The sequence below is a fragment of the Anguilla rostrata genome, chromosome 16 (assembly GCF_018555375.3).
Source record: "Anguilla rostrata isolate EN2019 chromosome 16, ASM1855537v3, whole genome shotgun sequence".
Lineage (NCBI taxonomy): Eukaryota > Metazoa > Chordata > Actinopteri > Anguilliformes > Anguillidae > Anguilla > Anguilla rostrata.
The window spans coordinates 25,862,587-25,887,164 of record NC_057948.1 but is presented as its reverse complement, the minus strand read 5'-3'; the positions used below and the strand labels follow the sequence as shown (position 1 = coordinate 25,887,164).

Genomic DNA, 24,578 nt, shown 5'->3' with positions numbered 1-24,578 from the left:
GCTCCCACTAACAAACATACATTTAATGATGTCCCTGGATCTGGGCCCAAGGGGCCCCATCCTGTGCAGCTGTGCAATATGGCTACCAGTGTAGGGAGAGTATTCCATTTTCACTCGTACCTAAACCACTCAGACAGATTGATGTGAATTCGGGAAAACATAAATCAATACAATGCTTCTGAAATTGTAGGTTTTTTTAAATGCTTAAAAGCAAGTAATATCTTCACTCCTGAACATTGGTGTTTTCAGCACCACAAGGAAATCACAGTAACTTGTAAATATTTAATATAATGTAAATATTATGAGAGTACGAGGTCTTCTTTATGGTTTTCACCACCCGGTGCCTTTGCCTACAATATAACATGTATAGAACATAAATCAAAGTCAATTTAACTACCCCACATACTTTAGAGCTTTAAATTTATATTTGTAGAAGTCTGTCTTTGTAATGGCAGATCTCCGCCCTGAGTATTGCATTGTTTATGACTGCCGTGCTTTCCACTTTCAATAATTCAGTATTGCTTTGATGTTTATTTTTAAGATCCTTCTCCGAGGGCCAGTCCTTTTTACATATTCTGAATGTATACTTGTGCTCTACAATCCTGCAATATTTATTGAATATTATTGAATAATGTTTTATTGAATATTTTAGGTGGCATAAGCAGATAAACTTTCTTGCTGAGGGCACATTGTTGTTTATTTTCCTTTGATTGAGGATTCAGCTTTAAGTCAACTGCTTTAAAAATTTGCTTCATTTTTATAGAAGAACAATCGAGCCTTTAAAGTCGCTTTAAACCCAGTGCAGAAGATGGGAATAAAATAAACTTTCACTTAATGAATACCATCATGGCAGTGGACCTTGACCAACCTTGAACCGTTGTGATACCAGTGTATATTCACGCACCCATGCACGCCCACACATGCACACACACACACAGGCTTAATAATATTGAGACAAAGCATTCGGCCTCATAGTGATGTTGCGTGGTGAAATTACATGGTAAATCATGCCTCCTAATCCAGTGATTCTAGCGGCCCTGATACAGACCATATCATTGCTCTTTGTGTTATTTTCCCTCTGTCTAGTTTTACTGTGCAGAAAAATTGGCATGCACCACACATCTATATCTTCCACAAGTTGACATGGATTGCCTCCCTGTCAGAAAACTAAACTGACTGTAGATGCACCGTTTTCAATCTGTGGGCTGTGCTGTATTGCCGTTTTCTTTGCTTAGCTATGAACAGTTTATGTGAATATGTCCCTATGGGTAATTTCAAAACAGTGGCACCAACCCCTCAGAGTAAAATGTTTTTCTCATTCAGGCCAAATTTACCTGGGCCAATTGTTTGGCGGCCATTTTGGGAAGAGCAAATGTCCCTGATTCCTGGTGAGTCAAGCAGAAGGAAGTGTGTGTAAGTTTGGCCAGAGACAATGTTCAATAGTACCATAGTCTTTTTGTGATGGCCTCTAACAAATGGGAGTATAGCAAAAGCACACATCTGGATTTCTTCCTCTATTCAAACAAGTGGGGGCTTTCTGCAACATTTCTTCATTGAGGTTAACTCAAGTCGAATGTTGGAAAAGCGCTTTGACTGAAACTGACTGCACTTTGTTGAGCTGAAGATATTGTGTTCAATATTGGCCCAATATTTAATTTATCAATATCATTGTGGGGTCAAGGAGTTTTAAGTTAGGCACTCATTTATGTCTTCTGACAAAATCCTTTTTATCCAGTAACAGGATTGCTGGGAAATGTGGAAGTTTGGCTGGATTTATTCATTTTAAATGTACAGTCGAATCTTGTGGAAGGGTGACCCAAAAAATCTCTAACTTTAACCCACGCTGTATGAATATGAATTCCATGGCTGTGAACGAGAGGTGGTCTTATAGCAGTTAGATAGGATTTACATTTGGACCCTTTAGCCTACCTGCAAGGGTACAGACACTCAAGCAGGAAATACAGTAAAGCATCAAAGCAGCATATGCATGAGGAAAATTTCATTCAATTACTGTGCTTCCATTTTAGTGAGCTATCAGGCTTGTAAACATTTCTGTACACTTTCTGTGATGTCCCTCGCTGTTCTCTGAGCTGTGTCTCCTGTTTACTCAGCAGTGCTCCACTCTGCAGTGAAATTGTCTCATTATGCCATGCTAACTGCGCAAGCTTGGAATGTTGCCTGATTTCGGAATCGTGAGGTGCATGCATTGTGGTGGAATGTACATCCTCCTTGAATGGCTAACTCGGCTTTCAACAGAGATTTAACAAAAAAAAAAAAAATCATTCACTTGGTTCTTTATAGGACCCCAGAAACAGAATTTCTGTTTCCTCACAATCATGGTTTTGTGGCTGTACCCCATGTTCTCCTAATTCTGCCGTAGCGGGAGACAAGAAAAGTGTAGGCTCCATAGAAACACTTCGATGTCGTTCTTGGTCCTTCAGTATGCTTGCAGGACTGGCTCTTCCTATATGCTGGTAATTAGGAGATTCTGCAGCTCAGCAGTGAAGTGTATTACCTAAGCATGCCTTGCTCTGCTACCCATATGTTTTGTATTGCTTTCGCTTTGCAGAATTTTTATTATTTTTTTAAGTTTTTTTTTTTCTTGCTGGAAGCACCGAGGTGTAGGTACACATATACCTCCTCTGTGATTGATTGTGAAAGTGGACAACAAGCATTTCATATCTCCATAGGTACACTTGAATCCACAAGAGAGGAGACACTTTTTTGGGCACATACACATGCACAACTTTTGACACTTGTTAGACTGCATAGTAGACTGCTGTGAGCAGTGGCATATTCTGCTTTTCTTTCAGAGAAGTGGCTCACTCTGAGGTAAAAGTTTGCACAGACGCTGTACAGACTTGGGGTGAAAGAGAGGGTATGTTAATTGGGATCCAAGGAGGATGGCAGAAAGGAGTATGCAATCTGATGTTATCTTTTCGGGATCCTGGCAGGCAGCCACGTCTTCCCATCACAGTAAACCCAGAAGCGTAATTGTCATTTTTTATCAGATTGAGAAACTGCTTCCAAGCACCTTCTATATCTAGCTCTATTACTCATTTAATTGGTACTTTACCAGGGTGTGAAATTAGCAGCAGTTGACTGGCAGGAATAGTAATAGATTTTTCCTTGATAAGGAGGCCTTGTGATTTATTTAATTTAAATCTTTCCTTTTTTCTGGTTAGCCAAGGACATGTCGCTCGGAATGGGGAGATGGCTGAACAATGTTAGTTTCGACAGTAACTGACAGTAAATGAGGTACCACTCAATCACTTCAATATTTACTCACACACCAATGAGAGGAGAATGCTTTGAAAATTGTGGAACTGTGTACTGGAATAGAGGACAGGAAGGAAAACATTCCTTGTTGACGTGACCCCTGTGGGCTGGGCCTAATTTTAGATGAGCCACTTGGTCCTTTTTTGGTGCATTAAATTGTTGCGTGTTTACATTCATTGATTTATTAATCCAATATATTTTTTTTGAATCGTGCTGCCTTCAAGTTCTCTTGTCATATGTCCTTGCCAGGGCCCAGTCCACAACAGCAGATGGCAGATTAGCTAGGAAATGACCCATGTTTCCGCTTGTGTGACCAATCACAGCTGACAGCAGTGCACCCTGCACAGGCCTGTGGGTCTGTTGGTGGTGCTGGTATGAGGTCCAGCTCCGCAAGAACGGCTCTGAGGCTCTCACCACCTGGCCTTCCTCCTCTTGATTTTTCAGCTTGAAGATTGAGGAACAATAGTAGGTGGGACATTGATAAGTCTGACACGTGGGGATTGGTTGTGGGGGGGTGGGGGGCTGGGGGGTGGGGGGGGGGTGGTTGGTGCAGTTGATCCAAACCTGATTATAATGTCACAAAGTTGAAAAACAGGTGGCAAATTTATTGAACATGCACATCATTGGCTTTAAAGGTCCCTGGTGCAAGACATGCATCTTTAACTGCCCACATTCCTACAGGCTTATATAACCCTTTTGAAATAGTCTGGATACTTCGGGGGCGACATAGCTCAGGAGGTAAGAGTGGTTGTCTGGCAGTTGGAGGGTTGCCGGTTCGATCCTTCGCCCTGGGCGTGTCAAAGTGTCCCTGAGCAAGACACCTAACCCATAATTGCTCCTAACGAGCTGATTGGTACCTTGCATGGCAGCCTTTCACCGTTGGTGTATGAGTGTGTGTGTGAATGGGTGAATGAGAGGCATATATAGCGCTATATAAATGCAGTCCATTTACCATTTACTTAGCGCTCCTTTGTCAATGTGCAGCCCCTGATTATGATAAATTAGCCTCTTAGGTGAAGCTGCAACACCGCAGTGAAAAAAATGTCTTTCCTTAACAGGGTTGCAGTGCTTACTTTACATGGGCTGTGTAATTGCATAAGGGCTACCAATCACCCTGAAGAGATGGCAGGTTTTCAATCCTCTGTTCCAGATAGGTTGTGAATGCCTAATGAGGGTTATGAATGGGAAAGCCAGGTCGCATTTAAAGGCCTGTCTATATTGGAAGATGTGTGATGGCTAAAAAAAAAGTAAAATATTGTGACCGTCCTTCATTCGTCCTTCTTGAAATATTTGCTCCCTCCCAGGACTGAGGTTTCATTAAACCCCAGTGCTCTGTATCGTTCCACGGCCGTGGTGCCATGTACGTGCCCCATCTTTTACGTCTGTTACCACAGCAGAAGAAGAGCACAGGAACCTAATTTAAATATTTAAAAAATAAAAAAATGTATTTAACCTTTATTTTTAGCAGAAGTCCCATTGAGATTGAATAATCATGTTTGCAAGAGAGACCTGGCCATGAGGCAGCACAATCAATAAAAAAAACATGTAATAAGACTTCCATTGCCGGGCAGTCCCATCTGAATCTTCCCAGTGTACACTTGCTTTCCTAGCTCCATGCCAGGTTTTGTTCAACACGATGCATTATTTCGATTCCTCTGTACTATGAAAGGGAGCCTGCACTTGTGAAATCTGCATAGCTTGCAGGCACTGGGAGAATATATTGCTCCATCCAAAAGTGAAAGGAAAAACTGTCACGGGGGTGTGTTTAGCGAAAAGCAGACGGTGGTTTCCTAGATCTTTGTGTGACCGGTCAAGGGATATGGGTGTTCTGCTGCTATGAATGAGGTGGCGGTTTTCCAGCCAAGGGCAGGAAAATGCAAGCTGAGACTCCTGACAGCGAGGCCCCTCCCATCCCTGACAGGAATCTCAGAACTTCCCGTGTCACCGGGGAAAGTACAGGAGCTTTGAGCCATCAGAAAGCCTTCACTGTGCGCACAGACTCTGTTCCATGCCCATAAATACTCCATGCCTTCATAAAGGCTTGTGTTGTCAAGCTCTTGAGTTCAAAAGTGCACGTGCATGCAGTGCACATGTATCCAAACCACAAACTGCCACAGCCACATACTCGCTTACATATTTCTCTCTTTCAAGTTCCTGAAAAGAGTCCTTCACTTAAGAACCCGAACCAAGGACAACGTGTGTGGGTGTGGGTGGAATATCAGGCAGGGCTGTATACCCTGTGTCCATATTAAGTGAGCGCAGTATATCTGGGGTCCATGCTGAGTGACCATAGTATACCCTGGGTCCATGCTAAGTGACTGTAGCATACCCTGGGTCCATTCTAAGTGACTGTAATATGCTGTGTTGTTGTTAATTGTATTTCATTGACCCCCCCTCCCCCCGCCCCATTTATTTATTTTTTATTTTGTTTTATGATCCTTATTATTATCTTGTGGAGTCTGTTGCCGGCCATATCAGTACAATGTAAAAAGGTTTCTGTTGAGCCTAACTAGTGCAAAAGGATGGCTGTTGCATTTTAACTGAATACATGTCCCTCATATTGAGTCATTGGCAGCTGCAGTGGGAGTGATGTGTTGGAATAGGGGGAGGAACAGGTCAGAGAAGAGGGGTGCTGGGGTGCGCTCTTTGCAGCATGTCATGTCTGTACCATGATGCTCCGTATTCAAATGTTGTAGTGGGGGAAGGATGAGACTGTGGAAAAGCCTCCCATAGATGACGGCTCTCCTTGAGCCCTGCCAAGCGAAGTGGATCACATGACAGCCCATCGCCGTGCTCCGGGGGAGGTGTGCTGCTGCTCTCCTTTTTTGTTTGTCAGTAATGACCTGTGCTGCTACTGTGCACCACTATCCCATGTCAGCATTATTTCACATTGGCTGCGATTTTTCTCAGTGTTGAAATATGTAAGCTGGAGGTTATTTATTTTGAATACTTTGCTCAGTGCTGTTACAGGATGTATGACATTCGTTATTTTTTGTATCTGTGACAGAAAACCAAAGGTTACATCAGTAGCTTGTTGCCTGACTACCATTTCTTGGAGGGTTCACATATGCAAAACTAAAAATTGAGATTTTTTTATCTAGTTAACACCAAGGTGTGAGTGTTCAGATATTCTTCATGAGTTTGAGTACCATTGTTCTGCTAATTGATAGACTAAGAAACACTTTCTCTCTTTGTATAGGATTTTCATTTTCATGTGTACAGTTGATGAAAGTATTTCGTGACAGCTAGTGTATGTGTGCCTTGGATTTGAGTGGAACACCACCTTTCAAAGTGAAATATCTTTCTTGTTTACTCCCTGCTGCAAATCATGGTTTGATATTCACACATATTGCATAAACCGTGGAGACCACGGTAAACTACTTCCCCCTGAATTGTTGATTACTGTACATGTGTGATCATGTCAGTGTCCTTTCAGAACTGATTCAAGTATAAAATCAGTAAGTACCATACAAATTAAAGGTATGAAGTTGAAGATAGCTGAAAATGTGAATAAAGGAGGTACCACTCCTGATTGAAGAGTGGGGCTTAATGAGGCCCAAAAAAAGGGGTGGAGCCATCTTGTTCAGACCCACAGTACGCCGTTTTCAGTGATGCACTCATTTGAGCCAACTCGAGTGCTTTGCTGTGGACTGTAAAACCGTTTGTTTGGTGGAAGTGTCCGTGATTGATGGCACATGCTGACTCCGCCCATCACAGGCTTCATGCTGACTCACTCTTCCATTGCTACTTACCACCTTCCTCCAAAAACATAACAGGGTTTCTTGCTGTAAAGTGAAGTGGTCGCCACAGTTTCTTTCCTTCCTACACTGACAGTTTGGCAGCAACGGGGAATTGTCCTGTGGTGAGACTCATTCTGTTACGGTGGTTTGGTTCTGACTGTAATGGGGAGCATTTAAGGCAAAATTTAAGGACATGATTTTTCTTTTTGGCATTTGGGCTATTTTTCACAAGGTTCCAGGAGCAGGCCTTGGGTAATGAGTCATCATTACAAACCTCAAATCAAACTCTGCAGTACATTTATGGGGATGTTTCTCTTCAGATATGTGCACGGTTGCTCTTGAGAGGCACTGGTGCATTGCATGTTTTTGCCACGGTTTTGATTTTTTTCTCACCGTCAGGTTAAATCAGGGGACCAGTACATGAGTGCCTATGGTATTCGCCTGCAGTCTCTTTTAATGTCCAGACCAGCTGAGATTTGCCAGACATTGATCTAATGGAAAGCGAAAGGGCGGCACCCACACACTGGCCTCCAGCACGCACATGCCCTCTGTGCCTATGGGTGCCCCGAGACACATGCTTATCAGCAGAGTAATTTACAGTCTGTAATCTACAGTGAATGATAAGAACTCTTTTTGTGGATAAAATGCATGGTTTTCCCTATTGGGTTTTTCTTGTAGTTATTTCTGGCAATTATCGTAAGAGGCTGTTTCCTTTTGACTTCCTTATAGTACAGTCGAACACAGAAGCCAATCCAAGTGTGCATTCCAGCTTCTCAGCGTCGCATTACGACATCTCTGAAAGCTGGAAATGACCTTCGGCCATTCAATGAAGGAGCGTGGCGAGATCTGGAAAAGGGACACAGTTAGTGTTAACTTCTGTTCCAGAGGCTTCATCAGAGGCGTGTCTGGGGCAAAGTTTTTGCTTTGGTTGATCTGTACTCTGGTCATGTTTTCTATGCAGTATGAAAGTCCAGTCCGAAGAAATTGTTTTTTTTTTTCTGTAATCCATCGACAGTAATTCTTTAACATGGATTATAGTCTATAGTCACATATAGATTATATGTTTTCAGCCTTTACTCAATCAAAAAATGTATTATTTAATAATGGAGACTGTCCTGATCTATATGTGGCATTGTGAAGCCAACATTTTGCTAAAATATGAACTGATATCTGTTCTGTGTATGATTCATACATAGCTTTGCATGTTGATTTAGGGCCATCCAATGTTGCTTCCTTCCTTTACAGAAGGAACGTTTCTTTTTCGAATATCTAGATCAGATTCACTGCTATTATGCTAGGCTGTTGAAAAGTAAATTTTTAGTGTTACAAGATCCCACTGCTTGTTTGAGAAGCATGCAGGCATCCAGCTCTTTCCTCCCAATGCAGTATGGCAGTGATTGACTTTCAGTTCCCACATGTTTCTTATGCCAGCGTTTCCAGCATTGTGGTGCAGGGAGGAAAGACAATAAGCTTATCGGACATTACGGAACGTGTTCTCATTACCCTCCACCAGAGAAAGGCCTTTTCCTGGTCACATTGTAAATATGCATTTGCCCTGTCCTTAAGGTGCGGGGTGTGTGTAGCACTGAATGATGCAGGCGGTTTGGAGAGGAAGCCATTACAGCTTCTGCATGAGACAAACAAACACAGACCGCTTTCTCAACCAGTTGCCGTGTGCATTTTTATTTTTGCTGTGCATTGTTGTTTAAGAGAAATTTAATTGGAACATTGTCCTCCTCTTTTTGCTGAGTGCTTGAGGGGCAGTCCATTGCATTTCTGCCTTCTTCCACATGGGTCTAGAGCAGATCTGTGGCTAATCTACGTTCCCCCTGAGATTTTTGGGGAGAAATACCCTGTTGCTGGAGGCCTTTCACAAAGATGGATTCAGTAATAGGCTATTGACCCCCCAGTGGGGAGGCAGGTCGAGAGGCTGTTTGTCACTGCTGCCTGGCCCCGCACTGTCTCCTCTTCGCCATCGGCCCATCTGTGGGGGAGATTAGCCATCGGGCATGCTCGGTTGCGCTCAGGCCTGCGGTGACTCCTCCAGTTGCATCCCAGTCCCGCGTTCTCTGTCTGAGTGCCCCCTCCTCCCCCTCTGAGCCATGTCTAACCCTGCAGAGCAGCAGGTAGCCTGTTTCAGAAGAATGGGATATAGGAAGTGAGTTTTTTTTATTCTACAGGAAATGGGAGGTTTTGCTGCCCGCGTACACACCCGTACCCGTACCATCCATCTGATTCAGTCTGAACCCTGGATCCTTAAGAGCTAGAGAACAATTAGCTGGCCTCATAACGGAATGTTTTAACTTTGCTGCAGTATAGATGAACTTTAGCTAATTGGACATTGCTACACAATGATCAGGGTGAAAGCATTCTAACTTTGGGCCATCGGGCTCCTTTTGAATCTCCATTACCTTCCTGCCCTTCATTTTCTACGTGTCTTGCACTTCTGCCATCTTCGATTCAGACATGTAGTGACAGCGGGTCCTGAGTCAAAGATTCCATTTATCTTCCATTGATGAGCCTTCACCAGAGTTCTAATGAGCTGTGCCACTGTGGCCTGCCTGGAATCAATGCTTCAACCTACACTACCCGTAACTCTTTGTATCAAGGGGATATCATCGGATTCCTAAAATGGGGCCCTGTAGAATCTATAGTTCCCTGCAGTACCCCAGTATTCCTGGTGGAATATGGCACCTGCTTCCATAGTCATTAAATTATCTTTAAGATGTGTTCAGAATTTTTATTTTTATTTTGGCTGTTTCTTTGTTTGTGTTTGCATTCATTCACTGTTTACATGTATTTAATTACTTATGCAAAAGCATCATGCTTGCCATGCACAGAGAATAATTGTGGTTTGTCAAGCATGTTCAACTTAATTAAGAAGGCTTTGGGGAACTGAACACCAGCTTGGAATTGCATACCATTGTTCCAAAGAATTCTTAATAAATCTCTCATTACTTTGTCTCAGCTGACAAAACCCTGAATAAATATAAAATATACAAATAAACACTCACTATTGTTTTTTACAGTAATATCCAGATCAGTACAACAGTAGACTCACTTGTCTCTTTGATATAGACAGACATCTCTCACCACTTAAGTTTCTATTGGAGCAAAGGCTCTATGCACCGTTTACATGTGTCTGTGGAACACCATGTGCCTCTCCCTTCTCTTTGTGTCCTTTGGATAACTTTCCCATTTCGGCTTAGCCACCGCTACAGGGAGAGAAAGGGTTGGTATAGGAGGGCATTCAGGGAGATGATGCATTGTTACACAACCTTTCCTTTGGGCTATGCTAAAGTGGGAGTGGGAGAGTAGGAATTCTGCAGTGTGAGGGACTTCATGTATTGCACTTAATCTTAAAATACCAGAGTACCAGAATTACAGTTATTTAAAAACAAATATATATATATATATATATTTATTTATTTTTTTAAAGAAACTTCACTGCATTTATTTCTCCATGGAGTGCGCTGGGTGTGCGTCATAATTAATGGCTGTGTTGAGCATTTCACCAAACTAAAATTATGCATTTTATTTGTGAGCTGTCTGACATGCACCATGATAATATCCACCAAACCAGGGGGATGTCACATTTGTATACATTACTGTCCAATAACACTAAAGTCCCTTTGTGTTTCTGCAAACAACAAAGAGCTAGCATGTCGTCCAGGAACAGCTGGCATAATTTGAAAGGAGACGCTGGCCACAGAAGGAAATGGAGCCCAAAATATCAGCTCTGCTCCAAACACACAGATGAATGGGAGGCAAGCTTCGGTCTTTCCCTTGTCCTCCCTAAAATATTTTTTGCGGTGGTTACTGAGGTCCAGTTTGTACCCTCTGGGTTTGGCAGGCCATGAGTATGGACCAATGGAAAAGCCTGATTGGTGCTTTTTGTATATTCGTAGGACAATCGAGAATGAACGACAACATGGCTGCAGATTTCGCTGTCACAGAGACTTTGTCCAGGCTTGTATTCATGCACACACGCACACATACACACACGGACGGACACTCACACCACAGTGGTACAGACATGCACGCAACATTCAACCGGCGCAACTGGGTAACCAAGGAGCGTACAGGAGTGCTAAAATAAACTGAGCTGGAAGTGATCACACAACACACACACACACGCACACACACACACACAGTAAGCTGCACATTCACTGATCGAAAATGAGATGGTAATAGGTAGGTGAGAATGGGGAGCTCACCAGAATAACAGTGGTGCCTTTGTTGCAATTATTTATGCAGTCTTCATTCAACAGTCATTTGATTCTTTTCCCAAAATGCATTTGGTTTCATCATTCATTTGCGCTAATTCCCTGGTAATATCTTTCCCGAGAACTCATTTACCTCAGGCAGCAGCAGATTCAGGCTAATTTATTTTCTTTTATCCATCCAAATTCACTGTTCTCAGGATCTTTATGTGTAGAAGAGCTTTTTGCAATGTGTGACCTTTGGGAACCTCTATATCAGCCTTGTAGCAATTTATGACAAGACTGTGCATAACATATTAATCTACAGCAGCTATTCTGATAATTTTGCTTCAAAGAACTGAGCCACTGTTGTTGTGGTCATCAGCTATTCCAGCAACCGTTATGTTTTCCTTGGGGTTTTTCCCCCTTGTACCATCTGTGAGAGCACAGAAGTACTGTCAAAATGACAGTATCCTCGGATATTGAGGGAACGTTGTACGCTCATGCAAAAAAATTGCCAGGCCAGTAAATTTCATCACTGCTGCAATTAACAGTTGTCAAAACCCTTCTCATCTATATTCGGGATGCGTTCCCTTGATGTTCACCCGGCCTCTAGCTGCTCGGCTATCGGGGATGTCTTGTTGATGGACTTCTATTGTGTAGCTGCTGTCATGAGCGTCTGCTGGGAACAAAAGGAAGACCCTGCTCAATCACCTTATCTCTCCAGTGCTTCCTGAATGCGTAAGGTAGGAGCCAGCCACTCCAGCCTCTGCACTGGGGTCAGTGTGTGAACGGCTTTGATTGTCAACTCCCGTGAGAGCGGATATGGAATACCTCTGCTTGGTCTGAGAAAGCCAGAGTTTCTGGTGCCTGATATAATGCTTTGTGTTCATAAGGCTGCATTAAAGTAATAGCATTTAAGAGAAATAAAAAATCCGGTAATGAGAGAGAGAGAGAGAGAGAGAGAGAGCTATGCATGTGTGAGTGCTCAGTGAATCAGCCTCTTACTGTATCAGTGTCCCTGTGCAGTCTGAAACCGTTGCAGATAGCTCTGTCTCCCTGCTGATTTTCTCTTACTGTATTAGCTTTATTACTTACAAGACTGCAAACAAAAAAAAAAAAAAACTTTAAGCACAACTGTGCAAATGCTGTCCTCAGAAAGTGTGCTGGACCAAGGCTGTTCTGAACTGCAAAGTTGTCTGTTAAGCAGCTTGAATTATTTGGGTGTTTTGGTGACTCGCTTCACTGCAAACACTGCAATATATATGCGTCAGTGAAATTTTGCAATGCCTCTGGTGACCTACTTTAAAAATACATCATATGAGACTGCTCACAGGTTTAAAAATAGTGTCTTTTTCTCTATGTATGTCAGAACAGTGAAACATGTATAAACTCTGCGGTGTTATAGAGGGTGACTGGTAGATACAATAGCTGGGGAATGAGCCTAGTTGACATTACAGTGCTGAACTTGCTTTAAGATTGGCATTCAAGCAGAACTGAAAGGCCAGGCCAAACCTCTGAACTGTGTCTGGTCCTTTTTTGCCATCATTTGAAGTGCTGTGAAGTTAATCACAGGTAATCCTGAGCCTGGTAGGGGGTGGGGGAGGGGGGCAATCCATCTTAATCATTCCAGCACTGTCAGGCCAGAAGCCGCGTGCAGCCAAAGTACGGGGTTCTCTCTAATGAGTGTACAGGCGCATTGAGTTGGAAGGTCATGTTTATTTTATTTTCTTCTCGGATGCCCCGAATGGCTATTTGTATTCATATGTGCACCGCAGCTGCTGGCTTCACACATATCTCTCTGCTAATGTACGGACTTGCATTAGGGTTTCAGTGCAGTCTGGGGGATTCAGGTGGTCTCACATGTTTTGAATCCATGTGAGCTTCTCCCCTGGACTGGCCAGACCTACTCAAATGGGACCACCGGGAATGTATTACAAGTCCCCCTAGCCAACAACCCACCCCCCGCCCCACCCCCACCCAAATATTTATTTCTGCAGGTTGTGAAGTACATTACATTACATTACAGGCATTTAGCAGACGCTCTTATCCAGAGCGACGTACAACAAGTGCATTAGTTCACGGTGCAGAGGTGCAAGTAGATCTACTTACAGTATGAAGACATGATGCATCAGAGTTTTATTTTGTTGTAGGAAATATTGTTGATTTAATTCTATCAAGTGGTATGTTTATTTTGCAGAATCCATTTTTAGGAACAACTTGCATGGCTTTCTTTTAAAATGGCATTCATTTAGGCAGTTAGCAGAATGTCAGCTGACTAGGTGCTTTATTACTGGGCTCAGTTATAGCGACTCATCTACTGCAGATGCAAACTCTGAAAACGAGGGCAGGTTCCACAGTCCGAGTAGCCTACATGTCCATAAGCGAACTCATAACTCATAATCCCCCACCCCCACCCCCCCCATGACCTCAGAACACATCTCGCTGCCACACAAAAGACGCTGGTGTCCACGGGAAAAGCAACCTCCTGGGCCTTTTTAATCAGTTGGTTTTGGGTAGCGTGCTCCCAATTATCGGTCCCCTTAAGCTGTGTTCACTCCAACCCCTGCTCTGACCCCCCAGTCCTCCAGCACCCCAGTTTGATCTGTCCTTTCATCAACATGCTTTCCCCTTTTTCATGTGTGTTTATTCTTCAGGCGGGAGTTTTCTGCATTTCTCAGCAGGGTCTCGTAGTGGCGGAGACTTTTAACAGGGAGATCAAAGCGACGAGGCTGTGACTTGAGCAGGATTATTCGGGATTGGCTACCACCATTAGGATCCACACTTTTCTCATTTTTTTCCACAAGCGCTCCCTTGAGCTAAGAGGCAATTATGCAGTGGTGTGGCATAATATTTCATCCCCGCCCCCCCCCTCCACTTTGCACTACTGTGAGACAGAGCCAGCTGCTTGCAGCTTCATACCACCAGAGAGAAGGAAGGAGGGAGAGGAGAGGAGAGGGAGAGAGGGAAGGAAGGCAGGCATATACCTTTGAGCAAGGGGTTTGTTTTCTCTTTCTACTTTTTCCCCAAATGCAATAAAGGCAGGTAACGCCCTGGAGCCGCAACTGCTCCCTTCTATCCAGAGACACCGCTGAGCATCTCAGACTTCTTAGTACGTATGCTGCATAGACCGCATCACTTTCCTCATTGTGCTGAGTCCTCTATTACCATGCTCTGCTTTTTTCCTAGCCGGATGATAGAACATTTTACAATCACACAGGTGGAATTGTGCATTATTTATTGCACGTTTACTGTTACTTGGTGCTGACTTGCTGCCTGGGTGGTTTAAAAAGTAGGCAATTCCTGGGGTCTTGAGTAGGTTTTGGTTCACTCACACAGGTGCTTGAGTACCGGGGTCTGTCCTCTCCATACTCACAGCCAGAACATCAGCAAGAACCAGGCCTTTATAATTTACTTTCCTGTCAAATATGAGGCATTTCATAGCCAGGACTGCTGCAGGCAGTTGTAAGCTTGTTCAAATATGGCTACACCCTAGTGTTAGTGGCAACAAAAACATGAGCATAGCTTATTTCTCTACCAAATATGGGTCAATTTCAGATTTGAATGCAGGGTCATATCTTATCTAAGGTGAATAACAGAACCAGAGTCATATTACTGAGTGCTTCACATCCACTTTAATAGTGCTTAGTTCCACAAATCAAGTAATTGGATGTCAAAGGTGCAGAGTCTGTAGACATGTTGGGCTGAAACCTTGTGTATTACAGCATAATGCAATAGCAATCACAAAGTTCTGTACTTGCTAAGATGTCAGAAAGTGTCTTTAATTTATTTGTACTGTAGCCCAACTAAACTCACTTTAAAACCACCAAAAGTCTCATTTCTACAAAGTTACTTTATCAGTTGCACATAAACTCAGGTGTGAGTAGAGGTAGATGTCATTTTTTCTGTCCTCAACAGCAATAACGTTGCATTTTGTTCCAATGAACTGTAAGAACATTGCGTTTCAAGGCTGCTTGATGTAATAGAGCCCCAGGAGGTTATAAAGAGCAGGCTGGATGCTGAATCTCAGTATGCCTTTGAGAGTGCTGAACACATTTCTTTTTAATTTAGTCGCTGCAATCCCACATTACAAAATGGCAATTACTGATTGGCAAAAAGTGGTTGCCGTTTATCATTGAGAAATTCTAGCAAAAATGATGATACTTCCATTATTGATTAATTATTTAAATATGTTGTATGTGTCTTTGGCCCAGTTTAAAAATGTGCTGCAAAGTTGCATAAAGTTGCTATTATTCTAGTGTTTGAGCTGTGACCATGTTAGCATTTAGACCAGTGCACACATTCCCAGCAGCTGTTTATTTAAATAGCAGCAAAGCTTGGAGTATGCCGTGTTCAGCGCTGGCCCCAGAGGACCATTAGATCCTCTAATATCGGCATTATTTTCTGGCTGGGAATCGCTTCAGCAATACAATAGAGAAACTTGCAAAAACTGTGTCATGGTGGAAAAGGGAAACGCTGTGTACAAAAACCTGTGACAAATATATTGCAGTGCTGGAACATGTCCTTTTGTGGTTTTGTATGACTTGCACAGTGCACATTTAATCTGTTGCCCAGTGGCACTGCAGGTTTGAGCTTTGTCTTTTTTTTCTTCTTTTCTCTCCCTTCCTGTCAGAGATCCGAGGTGGGTGGGGACCGAAGGACGGCCCAGGGCGGCAGCAGCTGCCCCTGTATGACACGCCCTACGAGCCGACGGAGAACGGGGGGGACCTGGACCCGGAACGCTCTCGCTGCCCCCGGGAGAGCAGGCTGCCCCAGGACGATGAGAGGCCCCCCGAAGAGTACGACCAGCCCTGGGAGTGGAAGAAGGACCGGATCTCCAAGGCCTTCGCAGGTACAGATGGACTGAGCGGCTCCATTAGGAGGCCATTTTACTGCACTGCACTGCTGGGCTGCGCTGCTCAATGTTCACTGATCTTTCAGGTGCTGCTTTTTGCAACAGCCAAATCTGGATGGGTTGCTTGTAACGGGGCACTGCCTTCCTCTGTGTTTGTTTGTCTTCAGACATATTTGTGTTTTTTGTTTGCATTCCCGTATATTATGCGCTGTTCACCTGTTGAGTGGAGGCTTGTCTTGCCGTGCTGTCTGTGGGTGATTCCAGCTCAGAGAGAAGCCATTATGTGCCTTAAACTCTTGGGTTAAGGGAGGACTGCCCGTGTGTGTCTCTTTACAGTCGCTGTCTGGGGAAAAAAAAGTGTTTTTTCTGTGTTGGAGAGAGTGCCAGAGTGGCTAACACAGCTATAACTGAACAGGGCTTTTCTAAATGGAAAAGGTGATAAAAGAAGAAAATGGGGCAAAGTGAGGGAATACAAAATCAGGCCTTTCATCGATTTGCACATTTTGCCATTTAAATCCTTGAAAGGTTTTTTTTTTCTTTTTTCTTTCCTTTTCCCTGCTTTTCTTTCCTCTGTTTTTCCTTGAATAGCCCTGCTTTGTTATGACTGCATTAGCTACGAGGGCACTGTACCCGCCATTGGATCAGACTCCCAGAAGAGAAAGGAAGACAGCGTCACTAAACCCCCCAAAGGTACCGGAGCAAACAGGCCAAGGGAGGCCTGGGACGCCTGTCTGTGTGTCTGTGTGTCTGTCTGTCTGTCTGTCCATTTGTCTACATGTCTGTATGGCTGAGTTGGTCTGCCTTATGGCAGATCTTAATGTAATGAAACCAGAATGCAATTGTGATGTGCAGTGCTTATTGCCATTTTGTGCTGTCTGTTTTTTCCCCTTTGATCAGTTACTGTTTATCTTAAATGCATTAAGGGTCTTTTTCACTGGCACATGTATGATGCAAATTGATAGGCTTCTTGCTTATTGCTCCTAGCTGTTGTTTTTATTTATTATTTTTTAAATAAGCACGGGATTTTTACACTGTGTCATCTGCAAAATGGTATATTTTATGCTTTATGAGAATGAATTTTGTTTCAAGTGGGACATGGGGATTACTGCTGTACATTTGATGATTCAGGGAAACATCAGGTCTTAAGCTTGCAGATGAAGCGTTTCATTCCTGCACAGTGCTGTTTTCTTTCATATATATAATATATATATATATATATATATATATATATATATATATATATAAATAAAACTGATTTTCTACAGATTTTTCTAAATTACCCATTTAAATAAAGTAAGTCCAACAGATGCATGTCCAGCAAACTTCACTCTGATGCCCTGTCACATGTAATTGTGAATACAATATTAAGGACAGATTTATTCAGAAAAAATGTGTCTACACGGTGCATAAATAGTGAATATGGTAGTATGTATTTTAGAAAGTTAACTACACCGTAATATTATTTTGCATTTAAGCATCCATTTGCTCCTAAATAAATTTAATCAATTAGTGAAATGCACTGTTGGACTTAACTTAAAGCTAATGAAAATGCAAATCACATCCATTCAGGGGACCTGCATATTACTTGTTGTCATTCATTCCAGGGTTTTTAGCTCAACAGATATTTGCTGTTATAGAGAATTAATTCATTCTTCTTGTATTGCAGTACTGTTTGTTTTTAATGCACTCCTGATACATGCTCCAACTGCAGCTAACCCCTCCCTGGAGCTCTGCTATTTTGAGTCTGTGATTGAGGAGATTGTGGACAAGGGCAAGGAATATCTGATGGGAATACTGTATCTGATAGTCATCTTATGAACAATGCCTCTATATGGATGTGGAGGAGGCGTGTGTGTGTGTGTGTGTGTGTGTGTGTGTGTGTGTGTTTCCACCATAAATAACTAATACATAGACATGGTCATGTGGGCAGTGGGAATCTGAGACGCATCTCAGACAATGTTACTTAATCTTACCCCCCACCCCACCCCACCCCCATTCCGTTTGCTAACTGCTTGCTCCATTAACTTGGAGCAAGGCCAATGTAGTCCTTCCACTTAATGCAGACTGGATATGAGAACATACTTCTTAGCCTTCAGCGTCAGGCCTGGACATGATGCCTCACAGCCTTATGGGTTTTTAATGAATCCTCATGGGCTTAATGACCAGGATCACAACTCATAACTCCAGCAAATAGCTTTATGTGGTTAAATCGTCCTGTGATTATTTTACTGCAGTCAAATGCAGGGAATTGGCGGATTGGCACATGCTAAAAAGGTGAAGCGGGTGACGGGGCATTGTGATCGCTGTGCATCCTCAAGTTTCTGCACCCCCCCCCTCCAGCCCACCCAGCCCCTGGGAAAAAAAACCTGACCTGTTCCCCCACTGTCACTCTGAACTAGTATTTAATTTCCCCCCCGTGCACCCTGTGCTGATAAGCGCGGTGACAGGCTTCTGTCATGGCTTTTCTGTGAAGCTCCCTGTGCCTTTAAAGGCCCGCGCACGTCCTGCTTATCTCCACTCGGGCACATTGCCTTCTCCCGCTCCAGGGCTTTCCTCTCGTCTCCGTGAGGGATGGACTGACCACGGCTCTGTCCCCCACAGGCTGCTGTCTCTCTGCAACTCTCTTTTTTTGAGCACTTGAACCATACTAAACAAAAAATGGGTGCAATCCTCTTTCTTCCATCTGTTTCACTCTGTTGATCATTTATTTATGTTCGATTCACTTATCTACAAAAAGGACAAACCTGTTGAGTCTGTGTTTCTTTTGAAGAGATTTTGTTTTGTTTTTTCAGTGAAGAGCTTCACTGCAGTGTATATCATTGAATTGCATCAGGGCATCTCTGTACACAATCTAGGTAGGACACGGTCTTTGTGCCCTTGAGCAAGGTTCATAACCCGCAGTGCTTCAGTATATATCCAGCATTATAAATGGATACCATGTAAAAAATGCAAAAAAACTGATCTGGGTAAGAGTGTCTGCTAAATGCCTGTAATGTAATGTAACTCTACCAGGCCACAGTTTATCCATCTATAGAAGCATCGTTTTGTATCAAAATGGCACAGGCTGTGTCACGTGACAAGGCCCCGCAGCTCTGTCGCCATGAGAGACGGGCTCCCTATCCCTGTCCCCCTCCCTATCCTGAGAGTACAGCAGTCTCATCGAGTCTCACAGATGTGACATCAGGGGAGATGAGCCACGGGTGAAAAAAACACGGGCACACATGCAGTTTGGAGAAATCAACGTTGAGGACTATTTTTAGAAGAAACTAAGTTTGCACATTGCTACTCCCATCGATTCGATTGAATTTGAGCTCATGCAAAACATTTCTTTACAGTATGATTTTAATGATGGCAAGTATAGTTTTTTTGAAAAGCCACATACTAGCTTGCATACTGACCTGACACGCTTAATGGTGAGTCATTTGTTGAAATCCGTAGAACCTTCAGATTTTTTGAAAAATTGCTCTGGTTTGTTACCTGCAGCACATTGCTAAGGATATTCCTGCACAAGTGAAACTGTTTTTTTTGTTCCAGTGGTGCCAGTAGTCAGTGTGGAGAGACCAAGCGGACTGTGCATACTACAGAGGATAAGTTATTCTAGACCCTGGTAGAGAACAGCAGAAGAGACTGTGTCCTGAGGTGAAAACAAGGTTGTGCCATTTCCCCCTGGAGATGCACGTTTGGGGCATAATAATTATTTGTATATATTAGTACAAGTATAACGAGAAATCTCCCTGCATAAATCTCCCCACTCCCCACATTACATTACTCCTAAGAAATAACTTCAGCTAGAATCTGTGCCAGCTGTAGTGAGCACATCTGCATACGCAGTATTGTGTCAAAGCTGTGTGCACTTCAGTTCAATGTAGTATTTGTTTCTCCTGTTTGAGTTTCTTGAAGCACATTGGAACTTTCAGATGTGTGACTCCATTCTCTTCACTTCTACCAGAAGTTCAGTAAGAAATAGTATGCTACATTTGGTCTATCAAGTTTTGTATTCATTGGAAAACGTGTCGGTGGACTGTGTCATGGCCTTTGGACGCACTCATCCATGCCGAAGCACAAGGTGAAGCTGAATTGCATTCAGAAATGGCCTTCTACTGACAGCAGATTTAAACAGGTTATTGGGGTAAGAAGAAAATGCAGTTGCTTTTAGGTATAAAGACAGCAACATGGATCAGGTTTAGTCTGTCAAAGTCTATTGTGACAGTTCATGCTATTATTGTATGGTGTGACTGAATGACTGGCTTGTGAGAATCTACTCTTTGTATTAGGATCCACAGTGCATATTAATATGCTATGGGAGCTGTGAATTGTGTTTCTTAATCATGGCGCTGAAAGACCTTGGTGTTGCCCCCTCAGAAGCCCAACTAATTGCTGTAATTTAGCATTCAGTAGTCTGACCTCTCTGTGACCTTGTCTCACCATGCCATTGATTGTCATTGTGAGGAGTCTGAAAATGTCACCGTTCTCAGATGCTGACACCCTGACTGTCTCTTAAATGACTCGTCTTCCTTAATCTCTCTTTCTCTCTCTGTAGAATAAGCCGACATCTTTATTCATTAAAATAATCCACAGCCTCTCCCAGAAAAATCTAGGACACATTTTATATTGTGTATTTCACCCACATCCACGATAAATATGCATTTGAGAAGCCTGCAATATCCAGATACACAGGCTGCTGTCATTGTTCAATCAGCGCTATTTCAATGATGCAGAAATGAAGATTAAGCTGTTCTCTGGGAAATCTGACAAGTTTATGATGCCAAAAAGTACCGTTAAAAAATCTTCCTTTTTTGGTTAGCTTTGGTCCACTTCTGCATTTAATCTCACAGTTCATTGTGTGTTGCCACACCACAGGTTTGGCGCGGGTTTGTTTTTCCTGTCAGCCAGACTGAAGTGATGTTATCACCTGATGGTGTTTTACTGCCCTTTTCGATTAAAAGAGAGGGAAAAAACTGGGGGGAGAAATAGGAGCAGTCCTTGACATCCACCCACATTTCATTAAAACTGAGGACACTGCCTCTGACTCACATGATGGAAAATGTGTTATTAGAGTTGTAGAGCTTCCAGTAGTTTTATTAGTGGCCACAGCATACACAAGCTCAACAATATATTATCTCCCCTCCCCACCTCCATATTGAGTGTCTGCTACACAGAGTGCATCTGCTGTACATTCAAAATGTGCACCTGGAATCAGAAGTAGAACTCCCTTTCCGAACTTCAGTTCAGTGGCTGTGATGTCACATCGTGCTTGATTTACCCTGTTAATATCCCTACTTTGGGTCTGAGAGAAATGTTTAACCAATTTGCTTGAATCCTGGTTCAACTGCAGTTCTGATGGATGAGAGGGAAGAGTGGGTGTACTGCATTTGTATTGAAATTTCTGCCTGCCTCATTTCAGTGGCGGATGTTGCTCATAGCATTGCGTGTTGTGCATGATAATGTGACTGGGAATGCATATTTTCTTAAAAGGAGTCAACCTCAGTATAACTAGGTGTCTTGGAGTGCTAAGAGCTAATTGGCTGCTCTGCATTTGTACAATAAATTCACGGTTCAAATGCTATGGTTGCTGAATTCAAAAAAGTAGTAAAAATGTACCTTTATAATGAATCCCTTGGGCATTTACCCTTGTTAAATGAAGTCGAAAGAGCATGAAGGGTTGTTATTGAAGTAAGATTAACTCAACTTATTTTCTGTGCTGTGAAGTCTTCTCCTGCCCTCCTCTGTGGTGACCTCTGCTGCTCACTGTAATGCGCCTCCCTGGGCTGGTTTGTGCTGCACTGTCCTTCTTTTCATTCTGCTTTTCTAATGTTTCTCTCTATCTTTCTCTGTCTTTCTCTTTCCCTTTCCCTTTCTCTCTCTCTCTCTGTCTCCCTCCTCTGCTCTGTCAAACCCCACGCTCTTCACAGTAGAGATTAAAGTCATCAAGGACCTGCCCTGGCCTCCCCCGGTCGGGCAGCTCAACAGCAACAGACCATTAGTCGAGGGTGTGGAGGCTCCACCCCCACCGGTACAGCCTGCCCTCAGACAGGCTATCTGCGACCAGCATCATCACGGTGGGTGTGTCCCTGATGCCACGCTTTTCGGTCACTAAAGTCCATGGTGATCCACCCATGCAATTCATAAGTCCCTCCCTCATGCCCACCCTAACCTCATTTTCTCTCTCATCCTATACATTCCATTTCTCTATCATTTCCATTCAGTTCTTTCCATCTTGATCTTTTTCTGTAAATGTGTTATTTGTCTTTTTATTTCTGAAGAAAAACATGAAAAAACTGGAGCGGATTGAGCTGTTAAAAGTAGCTAAAGGTCAGCGCAGTAGCACTTCATCACAAAAAACAAGGAAACTAACACAACACTGCTGCTGTACTTGTGTTTTATATTAAAAAGAGAAGCCTAAAAGCAGACATAAATAAGATTATGAAGATTTATTTCACCAGATAAATTGAATTATACATGAAATGTAAGTAGCATTGTCCCATAACTGAAGGGTCTGGAGGTGGTGACTGTGAGCGTGTTGCCTAAGAGGCTTTTACGGGCACATGAAAATTACATTTGTCTGCACACCTGTGTCCTGAATGCATCGCTAATGGTGTTTTCAGCTAAGTTGTGTACAATTACACATCTGCTTTGTATGAAGCAGGAAATGGCTTGCTCTGATGCAGGCGAGCACAACAGGGCTGCTTAACAGCCTTCAACACAGATAATTGCAAGTGTAGTATACCCATATTCCCAGAGTTTATACATGCTCATTAATCCTATCAATCTCTTCTCTTTCCAAACACTAGACAGACAGAATCTAAATCATTGGTAGAGGAATAACCAATAATAATACGACCATCTGTACTTACTTTATTATCTCATTTCGAGCTTACTGGAGTAAAAAACATTATTATCTTCTAATGTGTCTTTAATAAAGGATTAACTGATTGTAATCTAATTTTACATAAAGGAATGGCTTTGATTTCAAAGTTTTTTATTTTATTTTATTACAATGTATTATATTTGTCTTAAATGAAAAATGGCAGGAGAACCTAAGTCCAAATGTAATATAGAAGACTATGCTAAATAGAATCGGTTTACTTGAGTTTATGCGTTTCCACGCGCCACACGGTAGGTCCGATCTTTAAGGTGAGAACTCAGCACTGGTTTTTCTGTGGTCCTCAGCCCCTCCATCGTTCCATGTTTCTCATCCACAGCTGGCTGACACATTGAGCCAAAGCAATTGTATGATCAGAGACCGGAGTCCCTCTGTCCTCAGGTCTGTCTCACACAGTGGTTCGCAACCATGCTCCTAGGGACCACTGTATATGCTGATTTTCACAATTACAATCGCAGAATTTTAACGAGCTGTTAATATTTCTTCATTAGGTGCTTTTAAAGTAGCTGAATTATTTAACTGATTGAATTAAAGACTGAGGTGAATCAATTGGAATATCAATAACTGGTTGAAGTGTGGATATCTACCATTATCTACCATTTGCAAGGTATTGAAGAATTCAAAGACAAAGCGAACGATAATGAGCCAAACCAGCATTGTGTTAAGATGTTAAAGGAAATAAAATGTGAAAGAACTTAAACATATGTTCAAATTAGGGGCCTCTTGATTCACCCCAGGCTTTAATTTGATCAGTTAAATAATTTTTGACATTTGTTACCTATTTATGTTATATTACTTGCAATATAGCACAATAAGCACAATGCGAACATGGGATTTTATTCTTCATGGCATGCACAGCTGTTTTTGACATAATGTGGCTTAAGAGGGTAAATAATCGATCAAAGTGTGAAAAGAACCTAATTAAGAAAAAGGAACAGCTTATTAAAATGTTTGGATTGCAACTGCGGTTGGAATGGAAACCAGCAGTCCCCATGAGGTTGAGATCCGCTGGTATAGCAGGAACACAACCTGAAGGGTAAGGTGTGAGATCTAAGCTGGGGAAATGGTGGGACTGTGGGTCCTGTGCCTGGGAAATCCAGTGAAGATGGCTGGTGTAATGTCCAGCTTGTGCTTTTCCCTCTCACTGCATCCTCTCCCTCTTCAGCTTGTGCAGTATATACACTCAGGAACCAAATTGTCATCGCTGTGTGTTTGTCCAGCAGCCAGCAGGCTCTCAGCTCACTGCTGAAAATGCTGAGAATGTGATCTGTGAATCCTTCATTCCCCTACTAGTTGGTCAGATTTGGGGGAGTTGTTGGGGATTTTATTTAGGGTGAATCTCAACAGGAAATCTGATCTGCAATTGGTGTGTCATTATACTTTCCCAAGGCCATACTTATCTGGTTCCTACCAGAACTTTATTCCAACAAAGCTGATGAGCACTGCACTTTGCTGTATCTGTGCAGATTGATAGGTCACTATAAACTATCTGTACAGCCTCCACAAACTCCCCTGAACCATATAGACATACACTGTAATCTCCGTACCTTTAATGCATTTTTTTTTTTTTTAGAACTCGTAAAAGTTCCCCAGGCGCGATTGAGCATAGTGTGTGGGTC

At 42.7% G+C, this 24,578-nt stretch overlaps 1 protein-coding gene across 4 annotated transcripts in view; it reads left to right on the top strand.

Moving 5' to 3' along the window:
* LOC135241625 (SH2 domain-containing adapter protein F-like) overlaps nt 1-24,578 on the top strand; it is a 67,602-nt gene that overhangs the window by 32,806 nt on the left and 10,218 nt on the right. The window contains exons 3-5 of one of the 4 annotated variants that reach the window (XM_064312165.1): nt 15,855-16,073; nt 16,665-16,766; nt 21,989-22,135. In XM_064312165.1, the coding sequence (XP_064168235.1) occupies nt 15,855-16,073; nt 16,665-16,766; nt 21,989-22,135 (468 nt within the window). The remainder of the gene's footprint in view (nt 1-15,854; nt 16,074-16,664; nt 16,767-21,988; nt 22,136-24,578) is intronic. The other 3 variants (XM_064312166.1, XM_064312167.1, XM_064312168.1) reach the window with 3 other exon arrangements.